Source organism: Aquila chrysaetos, chromosome 8 (assembly GCF_900496995.4).
Source record: "Aquila chrysaetos chrysaetos chromosome 8, bAquChr1.4, whole genome shotgun sequence".
In the NCBI taxonomy this organism is placed as follows: domain Eukaryota; kingdom Metazoa; phylum Chordata; class Aves; order Accipitriformes; family Accipitridae; genus Aquila; species Aquila chrysaetos.
In genome coordinates this window covers 36,131,187-36,146,919 of record NC_044011.1, presented here as the reverse complement: position 1 = coordinate 36,146,919, position 15,733 = coordinate 36,131,187, and the positions used below count along the sequence as shown (strand labels likewise).

The following is a 15,733-nucleotide window of genomic DNA, read 5'->3' as shown; positions in this document are numbered from 1 at the left end:
CTTTCTAGGCAGGCTAAAGAACTATAATGCAGTAGTCCGGGATGAAATAACTGCAGACCTGCTCAAAGCAAACACATTGAGAACATCACTATAATTCTTTCATGGAAGCATGGGAGAAAGAATCTATCCACAAAGTGGCAAGGGTATCACTATAAAAATATCCCAGAAGGGTGCTAACAGTAGCTGCCAGGATGCTCTCACACTGCTGTAACTGGTAGGGAAACCTTCTGTATCCCTGCAACACTGTAGACCACAATTGATTGACAGCATGTATTGAAACAAGGAACAAAAGCCAGCTTGTGCTCCCACAAATCACCTTCTAAGCTATGTGATGCTATTGAATGCAACAGACGACAGCTATCATTCCTTGTAGGGTTTACTGACTTTTAGGATGCTTGTGTCTGAGCGTTTGCAACAGATACAGGGAATTCCTTGAAGAGATAAATAAATACTCCATGCCTTTTAATGGGGTGCTAAGTATACTGGGATGCCCAGTCAGGATCAGACATAAGCACATTCTTCCCCTTTGCTATCTGGTATTATTCCTGATTGCATTATGAAAAAGACCTCCAGCTTAGAGAGTGAAATTCTGAAGGACAGATGGCTGGAGGTTTGGACTTTCTTCAGGCCATGTGCCTTCTGAATACATTTGCTATGTTTTGCTTGTGAAAACATCAGCCTCCTCAGAGCTACTAAGCAAACAGGCTTTACAATCAACAAATCAAACCCAAAAGTATGACAGTCGATGTGACTACTGTATGATCCCATTTTTCTTGAATAAGAAGCCATGAGAACTGCTAATGAGTTTACTTAAACTTGGAAGTCTAGTGCTTGCCTGCATAATTGCAATTCAAGAAGCTAAGGTAAATACAACTTTCGGAAGCTTGCCTGAATCTAGGGTACTTAGCATGATTAGCATATGGTATGAATCTTTAGCTGCAACGTACTGAGCATATTCCTGCAGGGGTCGGAATAATGGAAAAGCAGTAAAGTCTAAAGGAAGTAAAGCAGCTGCTAGTATTTATGCTTGTGATGGATGTTCACAGTAAAATGGTCAGACAGAACAGAGAATGTCTATCCAAGGTCTTGACATGACACTCACAGCTGTGCAAATAGCACAGATGGGAAGATGATTCAGAGTGGCTAAATTTTGAAAATGCCCAAACCCAGGCCCTCAGACCCTCAAAATAAGATGTTTTTTTGTGACCTGCCCCCTGGTCCCTCAAGGCTATTAAAGAGATTCTCCAGAAAGGGCTCTTTGCAGCAAAATGCAGCAGTTTCACAGATTAACAGCTTGAACAATTGGTTCAGGATGGGCTGATGAAAGATGATCTCTGCATGATGTACCCAAATGTACAAGAAATTAATTGGCGTCTATGAACACTCAGTATAAATAGCTGTGAAAATGTCAGCTTGTATCCTTCTGTGGATTCTCTTAGACCTGCAAAATTCCTACGGCTTTTCCAAGTAATTAGTATTCAAATGGCATGTGTAACCAGGTCAGTCTCTTAGGGTGGCTACTGCTGGCAGCAAGTATTCTCCACTTGCTGAAGTACTGTAGCAAACATATGTACATATGAACTGTGCCTGAGTAAACACTTTGATGAACTAATGGCATCCTAAACCAGATAACTAGACCTTATTTTTCCTACAACAGCCTCTCTCCTCACCCTATCCTCAGACTAAACAGGTCTTATGTTGTTGAGAGGAACAACTCTGGAACTAAACTTGTCACAACTCAGGCTCTTTTAAAAGTAGTCCTGAAAGCATTTTTTTAAAGTACTCCTTAAATACAGGAAGTGGGAAAACTTGGGATGGTGCAGTATTTTACAGAAGGCTCTCCAAAACATTTCTGGGGCTAGCCTAAGCAGCTATTAATAGGTGTATTTTAGCTTCTGTCTATATTAGCGAGTAGCGTGAACCCATAGAAGCAGATCAGAAGCTGGTGCAGAGGCTCCCATGTCCCAGTATGTGTATTTCTGAGGGTCTCCAGGCTCTCTCCAGTCCGATCCTGGAGCCTGAATGCTTGTTAGTGGTTGTGGCATATTAGCGGTACTCCTGCAGTGCCTTTCAGGTTTAGTTTCTTCTGAATGGGATCTGGTTTGCATGTTCCAAGACCGCTCAGTGAGGCAAATCAAAGTGTGCTAAGTGGAGCTCATTAGGAGGTGCATTTCAGAAGTGCAGTCTGCACCCCAGCCAAAATGTCAATGAAGAGCACCCTGCCGGAGGTACACCCCGACTTTCCAACCTGAACTAGTTCTGCAAAGGGTCAGGCTGAGTGCACCTGCACTTATCTGATTTTTAATCTCCTTTATATGCTAGTTGCACATCCCTGACATATATACATATAATATAAAGTGATTTCTGTACGGAAAACAAAACATCACAAACTGCCCCCCCTTGTCCCTCCCTCCTTAAAAAAAGAAAAAAAAAATCTAGAGATGCAAAATTTAAGCTTATTTGACTTATTTACACCATGTTAAATTCTTGAGGGAAAAAGCTACATTGAGTATGGTAAGTTACTTTGAAAAGTACTGGAAAACTTAACAAAAAAAACCATAACCCCTACCAATAGAGATCCCTAAAATGATTTTGCAGGGGAAAAATAACCACAGCACAGAAAAGAAGTTCATTCATTTCCTCCTCCCACAGAGAAGGAAAAAAAGCAACCAATGTCCACCAAGTCAAGGCAGAACTCTCTGGAAAAAAGTGTCTCTTCCATATAAGCAAGCATTGATATCTTTTATTACAATCTGTCTCCCCCGCCCCGTATTTTACAGTCACAGCAGCACAAAGGGTTATAAAGAGGCTGGAGAAATACAGGAAACTAATCTATCTGAGGAGCAAAAAAGTTTGCTTACTTTATTGCTTCTACTGCCAGTATGATAGGAAGGCAAGAAGAAAAAGTTCCTTTCCCTTCTCAAGTTTACAGGTTATTTGGTACCTTTGCTTGGTCTTTTTTTCATTTAAGTGTCATTAACATTCTAGGAAAAGCTAGTAGTTTCTTGCAGACTAGATTTGACAAAATTGAATTAATTGGGTGATTTTCTTTTGACTTCAATAGGAGCAGACTCAAATCACAGAGAGCCTAACACCACAGTAGAAAATACAATTGAGTCTTGTATGCAGGCAACAGAGTGCAGCTATTCATGTTTTTTTATCAGGCAAAAAGTATCTGTGAGTATTAGCTAACTCAGTAATTTGCTTAAAAATATTTCTTATTCTGTTTTTTTGCTTTTCCCAGTCTGAGTGATACTCTCACAATGACAGGTCAGAACATCTCAGTGGCTTCCTGAAAGTGCTGGCAGGTGCCACACATGGGAATCTACCTTAGTGACCAGTTCAGCAGCCCTTTGAGTTAAAGGCAAATTTAGAAGTGACAGTGAATTGAGTATACAGACGTGGCAAGAGGGGGGATTAGTTAAGGTCATTAACAATATCTTAAATTCTGAGTTTAAGTGTTTTAAGTTAAAGCACAAAACTCCATGCTCTGTACGTATTCTACACAAGAGATCTTTCTCCGGAATAACCTCCCGTCATCTCTTCATCAGTTTTGGGGCTTCCTAGCACTTACTGCTCACGTACAGCATTTTAAGAACTTCCCAATGACTTTTTGCTATCCACACTTCTAACATCAACACAATTACACAAGAACTTGTTTCTGACTACTAGTAGTTATAAAAAATTATGTATATCATAGGAAACTGCAGTCATTTCCATGGAGTTGTCTTCTGCAAGGCAGTGTGCTTTGCTATCAACCTGCCATCTGTGCTATTCACGTGCTACATGGTCTTTAATAAATAAGAGCATGCATTGCAGACAGAAAACTCTCAATGCTGATAAATATCATACTTGTCACTTGTTTTTTTCAGGTCAGAAGTTAAGAAGGTATTAAGTATCTTTGTAACTCAGGCATATGGCCATGTTTTGGTAGATTAAGAAGTGCAGAGAATCATGCACCTCTCAATGTTTCTCATTCCTGTCAACAGAAATAGGATCTGGCCACACTACACCATGCTTTACCTAATGATGAAGCTCAGCACATCACTGAAGCCTCTTAAAGCCCAACAGAGCTAGTGTCATTTATGCATGCTTATTCCAAACACAGAAAGCAACACGAGTGTGTTTGGCCTATCATACACTTGCTATTCAATGTTTAAAAAGGGAGTGGATATTTGTATGAAAACAGAAGGCCCCTCATACTCTAGTATGATGTCAGTAATACAGCTCCTCAGAGCATGTTATTGTTTTAAACAGAGGTCTCCACACTTTAACATTGGCTATAAAATACTTAGTGCTGCTGGACTGGAAGGAAAATGTCATACATCTGCAAACAATTAGAAGGAGCTGGACTTCATATTTGATTTACTAAACAATAAAACAAGCTTAAGTGTGACTATATGTGTAAGTTACACTCCCTAGGAGCCTCGAGCAGTTATCATAGCAAAGTCTTTTAACCATAATTAAATAAATCCACAGTGGGACCATTGCTGATCAAGATTATCTTTTATAAGATATTTTCAGCAGCAAAAAGCATGAAGATCATGAAGTTGAATGCATGCTTTAAGTGCTCCAAAAGTCTTTTATCCTTTCTTTCAAGCACACTGTCCACTACCCTTTTTCCAGCTGGAATTCATTCAGCACAATACATTTCAACTTTTAAACACTAATATTTCCATGCTTTCTGCATTTAGATTGAAATTTTGGCATGAGGAAATTAGTAGCAAAACTTGATTCAGTCAAGCCCAAGATTTCACCATAGTTTGTGTGTCTGGTAGTTAAAAAGCTCTGGTACTATAACAACAGTTAGTTGTTGTTATAAATTAGCCAAAGATTTGTGAATTGAATATAAATATTTAGTTGCAAGTTTCAGGAAGCCAGAGCATGGAGTAAAGTAATAGTAATATATCACCACCAATCTTCTCCTCAACAAAACAAAAACGTCAACCAGTTGTCAGTCTTTAAGTTAACCGTAACTCTCAACTGTTATTTGGAATATAAGGTATTGGTACTACACGCTGTTAAACTTTCCTATGCTATCCCCGATTTATACACCTAAAGCCGTTGTAGCAAAAGTGATGTTCATGTTTGGAGTCTTCTAGCATTACTTGCATTCTTTTATCAAACAAAAACGTTGTTACAGGCTAAAGTTGAAGCGGTTTATTGTTTATTATAGTTCACCAGTGAAGATGAGTGCCAGCCACAGTATCACAGCATCACCTGAAGGAGGGAATGCCAGATCAAACATAGGAGTCTGGTATTCTGTTCCTGGTTCTGCTGCTACTTTGCCAAGTTAAACTAAGGAAAAAATAATTTGCCATCCTTGGCATTGATTTTCCCTTGATAACCCTAACTGAATGCTCAGGGTTGAGGGGATCGTGGTACTGACCTCCTGCGGTAGGTTCTTTACTTGCTGTTCTTGAATTAGAGTGACAGAAATGTTGAGAATTAGCAGATAAGCCAGAAATGCAACTCTGAGGCTTTGCCTACAAAAATAACTTACCCAGTCTCCATGATGATTACTATGCTTCAGAATGACAGGGAATTTACTTACTAGTGATAAATAATGTTCTGTATACATGAATACCAGGGAGAAAGGAACTACCACTGTATATTACAGCTTGCCCTGATTACAGTCACTCAAGTGCTATTTTATATGATTATACTCTTATGGGCCACAAAGTGGAAAAGATGAAACATGGGGTCAAGTTTTGCCCTCTATTTGCACGGTATCTCACTAATGTGCTTGAAAATCAAGTTTGCGAACAAGGAGTAGAATATGTTTTTATGAAAGAAAACAAAACAGTGGATGAAACGTTTGTTACTTCAGCAAATATAAGAGTAAACTATTTATATGAAATAATAAATGAAACAGTCTTAGTTTACAGTAGTGCTTGTGAGTCTGGTTCCCGAATGCATACAATTAACATTGCTAATACCCTGAGAATTTTGGCACTGCATGTGGTGTACGTACACTGAGATGAAAGCTCTTCATTGCCATAGTTTCAAAGACTGGCTAGACTATGACTGGAAGTGAGCTGGCAGGGTCTGTGTAGAACTACTTCCATAGAGATCAGAAGAGCACAAGCTGTTCAGATGTTTGGTTCCTACTAGTTGAGAAATATTCCTCATACATAATAAAACCACCATATTCTTCCCATTGCAATCTGGTCTAAGCACAAGTTCACATGGTGGTTATTTTTTGTTCCATTCAGCATTCACTTACTGTAAAATACATAGTTTTGCAAATCTTGAGAAATTGTCTATAATACGACTTCCTGTGTTGCCTACTTTTTTTCAAAGCACTGCTTCTCCTGGACATACTTAATACAAAACAAAATGTTTGACTAAAGTTGCTTACTTGCATTAAGGGTGGGGTTTTTTTTGAGGATCTACAGACAACAGAATTAGTTCTACTTGTTAGCCTGAAATAGATGGAACAGACTGTAAGGCTGCAACAAACTGCAAGTTCTGTTACCTTGAACAATAACAACATGCATGTATTTTATTTATTATATCTTAAGTGCGTACATGTCCAGTTCAATGGTGCAACAATATATTCTAGTAAGTGCAAGAGTTATAGGCTGTCATTTTCCAGGCATTAGATTTGTTATCACATACACTCCAATTATACTGAAAGTAAAACATACAGCAGCTTGCTTACCTTGGCACACATTGTGATCACTTTGCTCATACCCAGCTGCACACTGAATTTGATGAGTTGGGTTTGGAGGGGCACGGTGAGGATCTGCTGGAGTCCGTCGAATGACATTGTTTCGACCACTAGTGGATTCGGCTGCTGCTTCTTCTCGCTCATTTACAATAATTTGCGCTGTTCTAGGTAGACAGAGGTATCCTCCATAGTGGTTAACACATTTCATCCCACCTTTGCATGCATCTGGGACTATTTCACATTCATCAATATCTGTGGTTAGCAACAACACAAGTCATGCTTTTAACAGTCGAACCTTCTGCAACAGCCATTAATACAAGTAACACAATGAGACATGCAAGCACACCTCCTTGTCCAAAACAGGGGTGTGTAATGACAATACTTAAAGAATACCAGTGGCAAGTCCATCTTTGAAAATTGTTTACTGTACCTTTGCACCGTTGCCTAACAGGATCCCATTCATAGCCATCTGTACATTGCTATAGAGGAAAAAAAAAATTAAATGTTAGGCTACTCAGGATTCTTTATTTTGGAAAAATAATCAAGCACATTTCAATGAACTCAAAAGTTTGACACTAAGGGAAATGCAGTGTTTGCATACCTTCATAAGCTAGAAAAATGGCTATTGGTTCAGCATTGCTGTGCAGGAACAACAGCAATTTGTATATAAAGACAGCCTCTACCTCAGGAAGTTCCTAAGATACCATTTATTGCCAGTAGGTAGGTTTTACTGGGGCTGGGGAACAAAGTGAGAAAAGCAGCACTTCCTCCTTGCCTTGTTCCTATATACTGTTTTAAAGCATCTGTCATTGGCTGAATCCTGGAATAGATCAACCTTTGGATTGATCCAGCTGACCAGTATGAAAATCTTCTTATGAAAAACAAGCAAGTTTTCCTGAATTTTGGTCTTGTTCACTGCCTTCCAACAGATGAACATCTTTCATTCCTGGGGCCAGTTTACCAGAGGGGCTAATGGGCCTCTATGCCCCTGTACTTCATCCTCTCTCCCATTAGCACTCTAGCAATGGGGAAGGATCCCATGACAGCTGGAAATTCGTTCACATGCTTTTTAAAATCACATGACTCCAGGAACTGCAGTCTAGGAAGAACAATTTATATACAATAAACAGTTACGAGTTTATAACAGTGGGACTACTTATAGAATTAAGACTTAGCAAAACTCAGAGACTGTACTCAGCAACTATTCATATCAGTGCAGACGAGTAAGTTCAGGAAAAATTTTAAATATTCTGCCCTGCAGTTAGATAGGCATCTTCATTATTCCTCTGCCCCAAAACATTAAATTGTCTAGAGGGCAGTAATTTTAATCAAAGGTGACAGTTACGGAAACTGATTTGCAAAGTATCACAATGCTACCAACTACAGCGGACACATTTAAAATATCAGTGAATCAACTGAGCTGTACTATGTAGGTGCATATGCATCCTATGCTGCTTAGGATATTACTTTAATGGCCCTACAGAAAAAAAGAATTGAGTTGGCTAATGCAATTAGTCACAGTCAAGCAAGCTAAATCTTGTTGCAACTCCTCTGCTGCAGAGGAACTATGCAAGCGACAAATTTGACCTTCCGATGCCTAGATCCACTTGTTCCATGTACTATCCTCAAGTTATTTTGAGGAACTTGTTACTAACAGACACTGATGCAGCAATAGGATTGAAAATATTTTCTTCATTTGCAGGTGACACCAGCGATCTGTCAAATGTGGCAGCAAGTTGTAACTTTGGACGCTTTTTCTTCAAAGGGGTAAGTGGACAGCAAATTGTATTACAGTTCTCAATCTCTAAAGGAATGACTACATGCTGAGTTGACAACACCAAAGTTACTGTAGCTATGAAAACGCAAACCCAAAGGAAAACAGCTAATTCGTGCATTTACTGAATCACCCAATTCCTGTTAATGCACAACAGAAGTACTGTCTATTTAACTGTATGGAGCCAAGTCCATCTATTACTGCAGCTGAAGGGACTTTTAGAACAGAAAAGGATTTGGCCCTAAATGAATACAATGTACGCATGAGAAACAGTAGCATCCTAAGAGTAAAATTTCCAAAAGCTAAGTTTTTTTTGTTAAGTAGTTTTACATGATTAGAGTCTAATGATCATTGAAGCACCTAAATGCTAAGACCTCTTCAAAAATGGAGTATAGGAAGCCAAGTCATATATGCATGCTAGAAATTTTCCATTGGTATAAACAGAACTATGCAGGCTTATCAGAAAAGGCTACTTAATTTTTTAAAAAGAACATGTAATAAATGCAGAAAAGGAGGGGGGATGGGATCCCTATGTTAGTCTGGATTTTCAAAAGGTACTTAGATCTTCAGTTTCCACTTATATGTAGGGACTTAAAAAAAAAATAAATCACAGAAGCCTCTAAACAGAAGTAACCTCAACCTTCAAAAATCTATTGCTTCTAAAGTCCAGTGTTAAACTGTTTTATGACTGACTTCCTGATGCTCACTTGAGGCTTCTTTGAGCCCTGTCTTCTACAATAAGGTCCAACTCTGCAATATTTACTCGCTTGAGCCATCCCACTGACTTCAGTGGGATTACTTGTATAAGACACAATCTCAGTCTTTGGCTGTGGTTCTCTAACTTTTTGCATGTGTGCAGAATTTTCTGCTTGTGTGGCATTGCACTAATGTCTGTACACATATTCAGAGGTCCACCCATATGAAGCAAGTTGCAGGGATTACAACTGTAATCAGATGTGCAAATGTGGGTTTTTCCCCAGCCCAAGCCGATGTAATTGCCACTCCTCCTATGACATGCATTATGCAAGCCAAAGACTGAATACAAGCAGATTAAAAAAAGCCTTACAAAAAAGCCTTTAAATCTCTTACCCTATCACTTGGTTACAAGCAGTACCTCTTTCCAGTATTCTTGTACAATTTTATCACGCCATGCAAAACCACTGCTTAAAACCAGCTCAGAAACCAACAGTCCTATCATCACTCCAGGACTAAGATGCTTCATTAAGAGCACTGAATTTTGAAGTACTTACATTTTGTTAAAAACAGCTTGAAATACCCAAAAGAAAACACAAAAGAATGTTTGACCTAATTATCTGTCAAAGTCCGTATCTTACAAATGAAGGTCCTAGGGACCCTGTCTTTATGAAAATGGATTAAAAAAAATATTAAAACCTCATAATTTTGTTCAGTTCATCAAGCTCAGTACATAGATAAGCTTTTCAGAACAGGCAGTTGTAGCGTATTTTGCTCAATCTTGTCAACTTCAACTTTAAAACACTGTTTCAGTGCAGTAACAGCTTACTTTACAGTTAACATTCGAACGCAAAGAACTCTGTATTGCATGCTATACATTGGCAAGAAATTTGGTTTTTCTTAAACGTCATTTAGAAAAGAATCCCTGCAAAGCAGTAATTACCTCGAACTCTATTAAAGCTTACCGTGTATGTTATGGTTTCCTCAGTTTCCTGCGAATGTACTGTAATAAGAATGAGACCAGCCAAGAACATAGCTGTCAACATCGTGAACCTTGAAAGAAAGAAAAACAAATAAAGCGGGAATATTTTTAGCGCTCTCCTTGGCCGGGGGACGCAGCCAGCACCTCCGGGACCGGCTCCGCGACCGGCTGTGAGCGCCCGCCCAGCCTCTCTACCTGGGTGAAGCGGGCCGAGACGCTGCCCCTTTTCTCCTGCAAGAAGAGGGTGAGGTTTGGCTGTGCTTCCAGTCCGGTGTATTTTAGCCAGCTGGTGAGGGGAGGGGGCGGAAATAATCAGAAGTAAATGGAGTTTAAAATAACACAGCACTTAATGCCACACTGAACTAGAAGCGGTGCGCTCCAGCGCGGCGCTGGGCAAGCGGTGTGACCGCCCTGCCATCCCACGTTTTGGGGTGGCAAAGCGATTTTTAGGTAAAAGCTCACCGTCCGCCGGGAAAGCGGCCGCGGGAGAAGGCGGGGGGGGGGAACGACGACGACACCGGGGAGGGACGCGCTGCGGGACCCACCTCCCCGCGGGGAGACGATCGCCACCGAGCCGAGCTGCGCGGCGGCACCAGCGGCTCTCGCCGGGCACCTGCTGGGCTCGGCCCGGGGCCGCCCTGCCCTGCCCCGCAAACCCGCTCCGGGGAGCGGCGGGGCGCGCAGCCCCCCGGCGCTGCCCGCTCCTACCTGCGGCGGGGCCGCTGCGGGCGGCGGCGGTTGCTGCTCCCGGCGGCGCGTAACCGCGGCGGCTCGGCTCGGCTCGGCTCGGCCCCGTCCGTCCGTCCGTCCGTCCGCCCGCCCGCTGGCTCCGCGGCGGTGCCGGCGCCCGCTCGCTCTCCTTCCCCCCCTCCCCGCGGGCCTTCGGCTAAATAGAAACGGTCCCGGCTCCTACCGGAGTCCCCGGGCTCCCCCTACCGGCCCCGCGGGGGCCGGAGCCCTTCAGCGGGGCGGGGCGAGGCGAGGCGAGGCGAGGCGAGGCGGGGGATGGCCCGGCGGGGGATGGCCCGGCGGGGGATGGCCCGGCCCGGCCCGGCCCGGCCGTTCGCCGCTCCCCGCGCCCGCCCGCCGCCGGTCCGGGGCGCCCCGAAGCGGGGCAGGTGCGGGGCGCCGCCGCGGCCGCCATGTTGGGTCTGTCAGGGGAGGGGGCGGCGGGCCCGAGGGGAGCCGTGGGCAGAGCCGCCGGAGGCGTGTTGCGGGGAAGGGACGTGGGTTCCTCCCGCCATCCCTGCCCGGGGAAGCTGCGGGGGGAGGGCTGCCGAATCCCGCCGGAGCCGCTGCCTCACGCCGGTGCCCGGTGCCGCACGCAGTTGTGTGCCCCAGCGAGGGCGGCCGGCGCTGTCGCGGTTGGGATCCGCGTAAAAGCGCAGGGCGGCCATCGTGTCCCAACACGGTGTCGTGGGCCGTGCACGGCAGGCTTCGAGGCTTGGCAGGTACCGACGGAGCCCCACGAGGCGGAGGTGGGAAGGAGGGAAACGATGTGGCACTTGCAGATTTACCTTATACAGGTTATAGTAGGCCTGTAGTAACCCTACTGTATATAGTGTAGCATATGGTATGGTTGCCCTGTTGTACGAAGTAGGGCTGTGATCCCAGGAGCAATGGGGTGTGCTGGCTGTCTTGCTCTGTGACAAATGAGCTTCACCATCTTACCCGAGCTTTTGATGAACCGGCTCAGGCTGGATGCTGGGCTTGCTCCTTGGAGCATGTTCTTTGAAAACCGGTGTATAAATACATGTTTAATTTAAGCTGAGTTGTGACTTTGCAAGCAATAGTATGGAGTGTTTATCTGGCTAGGCAAGCTATTTGAAATTTAAAATAGCAAGACTGATGTGTTTTCCCACCCATTATGAATTCAGTAAATATAAACCGCAAGGGGTCCTTCATGGGGGAATGCCTGTTCCTTTAGACTCCATGTAAGTGTCATAAGCAATCATTACTTTTAAGAGCTGCTTCTGTATATGAAATGCCGTTATTTCCTTACTGAGTGGGAAAGTTACTGGACTGAAGGGAGGATGAGGATGCGTTACAGAGGTTTAGAAGCTGTCGTAGGTGGCACAGTTACGGTGAGGAGCCGTGTGCCAAGGAACTCTTTCTACAGAGGGATAAGCTGGATCTTTATTTAGGTCCCCAATTTTGCTTCTGGGGGCACTGTGCTGTAGTAGTATGGCCCTATTCCTGTAGTTGAACGCGAGGGCTTTAATTTTAAAAAAAGTTTTTAACTCCTTAATGTTGACCACGAAGGGTCTGTAGAACTTGAGGTCTGAAAAAATGTCATACTAGGTTGTAGACCTCTGGCACTGCTGGCCTGAAGAATAGCTTTCCTATGTAATCCCCTAAATTCTTAACATTAGATTATATTTGATCTTATGTGAAACATCAGGTTTGGTTTTTTTTTTGGATGGCCATACAGTACACATTAATTTTGTCTCTGGACCAAATAACTTCTTTTCTTACCTGTTTTAGAAACAGCCAAGCTGGTAGTTTCAGAATACTTTTAGCTGTAACAATATTAACAGTATGTTACCTATCTTTTTTTTTTTTTTTAGGTAGTTATGAGATAAGACAGGATTTTTCTACTTTCACTTACAGGTAAGTGGGACTCCTAAAATGTAGGACTTACAGTCCACACACCTCACTGGTAATTAAAGTACAGAAGCAACAACATAGCATAATAGAGAAAATTTAGGTTGACTACATTTTTAGGACATTTTGCAGGTACTTTCATATGCCAGCCTCTTTAACAAGCTATCTTTTGATGCTTAGTCTCACACTGCAAAAATGATTCCCTTAAAGCCTGTATGTCATTTTTTAGAAATATAGCTTCAAAGTGTTAGATTGACTCTAAGTTATTGACTTGTTTTAGTGTAAACTGGGTTCATATTTGTGATGTGCTACCTAACATATTTTGAAATTTTACTGTTTCATGCTTACAGAAAACAGTACAGACATTTCTAATAATCTCATGAATGCAACATAGTAACTTCAGTTAGTTATATCTGCTGGCAACAACACTTAAGTAAGTTTTGAGTTCATTGTCATATCTGCCATGCAAAGAGACCTGAATGTAACTTGTTGGATTCTGGATTAAGTAAAAATTTTAAAAAGTTTTGTCTTAATCTACCACCTAGGGAAACACTGCCTGTATCACAGAACTGCAGTTGGTTGTTTTTACTCTAGAAAAAGCGAAGCTGAGAATAGCAGAAACATCATTTTGGAGGATGTATGAATGCTGGCCGAGTATAGATCCTATACTTGGCTTCAGGCAGTGTTGTACGTTTGCTGAAATACCATATTCTGCCAAGGATAGTTCTCGATCCTTTAAATGGAGGTAGTAGACTCAGTTCATGATTTTGTAGTTCAGATATTTCCTACTGAGACAACTGGAAATTTGCCTGATGTAGGATAGCAGGATTTAGACCCTTGGAAATGTTGAGGAGTGTGAGGGATGTGAATGAGCTGCTCAGCAGTAGAACAACTTATTTACATATCTGAAATTTCTGAAGATGTCATGTAAGAAGTGGTCAAACCATCCATTCTTTCTTGCTTACCATGCAACATGGCATTGCTGAGGCCAATCCCTTACAACGGTTGCTGACAGTGCTTCCTATTGAAGCAGTCCTGCGAGGCTAGACCCTAAGTATTTGCTTTTGGCTCCTCCTGGAAATGGTGCATTCTATTCCCTACTGCTTTAGTGAACTCTTTGTCACATGTCAGCTTTTGCTTTCTTTAAAAAACACAGTTTTCATACATTCTTTAACTCAAATGTGTTTATGACTTAAAAATTGTCATTTTTTCTTCCTGGCAGGACTTGTTGCTACCCCCCATTGTCCTCAAAAACCCAAGGATAGGCAGGCTGGAAGGAAGACTGTGTGTGGTTAAAATGTCACTGCACTCCAACTAATTCTGGCTGCTAGAATTGTCCCTGGGGGCAATAGACAGCTGGACATAATTTAGAGCAGGCTGAGATTGATACTAGAGGCTAGCCCGAAAATGAGGAAAACAAAATTGCAGTTTAATCTGTTCTACTCCCAGATCTGACCCCCTTTTCCTGTTTCAAACATAGCTCACTAGAACAGAATATCAAGCACAAAGCGAATTTAGGCAACTTGTATTTGTCAGCTCAAGGGACTATCAGTGTCAATTTAAGATGATTTCTTTTCCCAAGTATGTTGTATCAAGTAACACTGGAGTTGTCTAAAGTAAGAGCTGGAATGGTGGAGATGTTATTTTCATGTTGGACTCACAGGAATTTTAGAACATAAATTATTTTGATAACATGGCAGGCTGCCTTTCTGCCACACTGCCTGCAAATGTCAAAATTTTTTCCATGTTTCAACTTGGAAATGACATAGTGTTGGTGAAGGATAAATTGTAAAGAATTATATGTCTGACTTTATTGCCGATTAAATATGACAAATGTTGAACTTTTATTTGAGGTAAGATTTTACAAGTTTATTTATCTTCAGGGGAGGTGTCGTGAACATACTGCATGTGGCGTGAGGTGTGACTTTACTGTAAACTTAATTTGAAGAACTGTTTTAGCAAACTACTCTCACATTTCATAGAAGGCTAACAGTGAGAGGTAAAAATGTGTCATATCAGTTTCTGATCATAGATGTTGAAATTACAAAAAGTTAATAAGGACCAAAATGTCAGTAGCAAAGGACAAAGAACACATTCTCTCCTTCTTAAGCCTCTCATTAAAACTAAATGTATGTTTATTGTTGTTGTTTGCTGCTTTGTATTACAGTAGAGTACATAGGTGACAGATGATACACGTAATTAGAGAAAACTCCTGCCCCGTAATTCTTGCAATTTCGCGAGGAAACAAGCATGAGAGTTGGATTAGAAAATCTAGTAGCCTAGAATTTCACCCTTTATTTTGCTAAAATTGTCTCCTCTATGAGAGGTCTTGCATGAGTTTTGTTGTGCTGAGGCCTTTGGCTAACTTAGGCTAACCTGTGATTTCATTTCTAAATGTCTAACAATGCTCTGAGGATATTAAAGTATAATGTTATTGCCATTTTTTATTTTAACTTTTAGTAAAGATCAAGCATGTGGTTTGCATGCAATTTATCAAGCATGCAATTTGCTTTTCTTCTGCAGTTTATGGGGATGTGATCTTACAGTCTGTATGTTTCTGTAAACTCCAGCAGAAATTTGAATGCCCAGAGAATGTGGTAATTGTATTCTCACCAGAGTCCTTTAACAGTAAAAGAAAATGTGAGTGAGAGAGAGCGAGTGAATGAGAAAGGCATCTCCCCAGGGGCTGGCTGTCTTTTCCATTGGTGCAGTTGTACAGCCATAATAAATTAGAAAATTGAAGGGCTTCAGAAGCGTGAGTAGCTTTCTGATACAGCTGAAAACAACACATGAAATGAGGATGTGATGGTGTGGGGGAAGGAGGAGTCCATTTTACTTCCCATGTGTGGTTCACCACCTCTTGTGTCTTCTGTAATTAGTATTTTTCATGGCTGTAAACCACTCCTGTTGGTACTTAGGTGTGACATTAATTTCAGGTTTCCCTTTGAAAAATGAGAGAACATCGTTTACAGGTGCTTTCTCAGTGTTTTCAAGGGCATAACTTTGA

The 15,733-nt window shown here is 41.8% G+C and overlaps 2 protein-coding genes across 3 annotated transcripts in view; one reads left to right on the top strand and one right to left on the bottom strand.

The window, feature by feature from the left end:
- Positions 1-11,002, bottom strand: part of EFEMP1 (EGF containing fibulin extracellular matrix protein 1) — a 49,569-nt gene extending 38,567 nt beyond the window's left edge. Inside the window, exons 1-5 of one of the 2 annotated variants that reach the window (XM_030022405.2) lie at positions 10,831-11,002; positions 10,318-10,408; positions 10,106-10,193; positions 7,104-7,152; positions 6,665-6,925 (exon numbers count right to left, since the gene is read on the bottom strand). In XM_030022405.2, the coding sequence (XP_029878265.1) occupies positions 6,665-6,925; positions 7,104-7,152; positions 10,106-10,186 (391 nt within the window). In that variant the 5' untranslated portion in view covers positions 10,187-10,193; positions 10,318-10,408; positions 10,831-11,002. The remainder of the gene's footprint in view (positions 1-6,664; positions 6,926-7,103; positions 7,153-10,105; positions 10,194-10,317; positions 10,409-10,830) is intronic. The other variant, XM_030022404.2, reaches the window with a different exon arrangement.
- LOC115344221 (translation initiation factor IF-2-like) overlaps positions 10,445-15,733 on the top strand; it is a 79,640-nt gene continuing 74,351 nt past the window's right edge. Inside the window, exons 1-3 of the mRNA XM_041125035.1 lie at positions 10,445-10,449; positions 11,017-11,600; positions 12,690-12,732. Coding sequence (XP_040980969.1) covers positions 10,445-10,449; positions 11,017-11,600; positions 12,690-12,732 — 632 coding nt within the window. The remainder of the gene's footprint in view (positions 10,450-11,016; positions 11,601-12,689; positions 12,733-15,733) is intronic.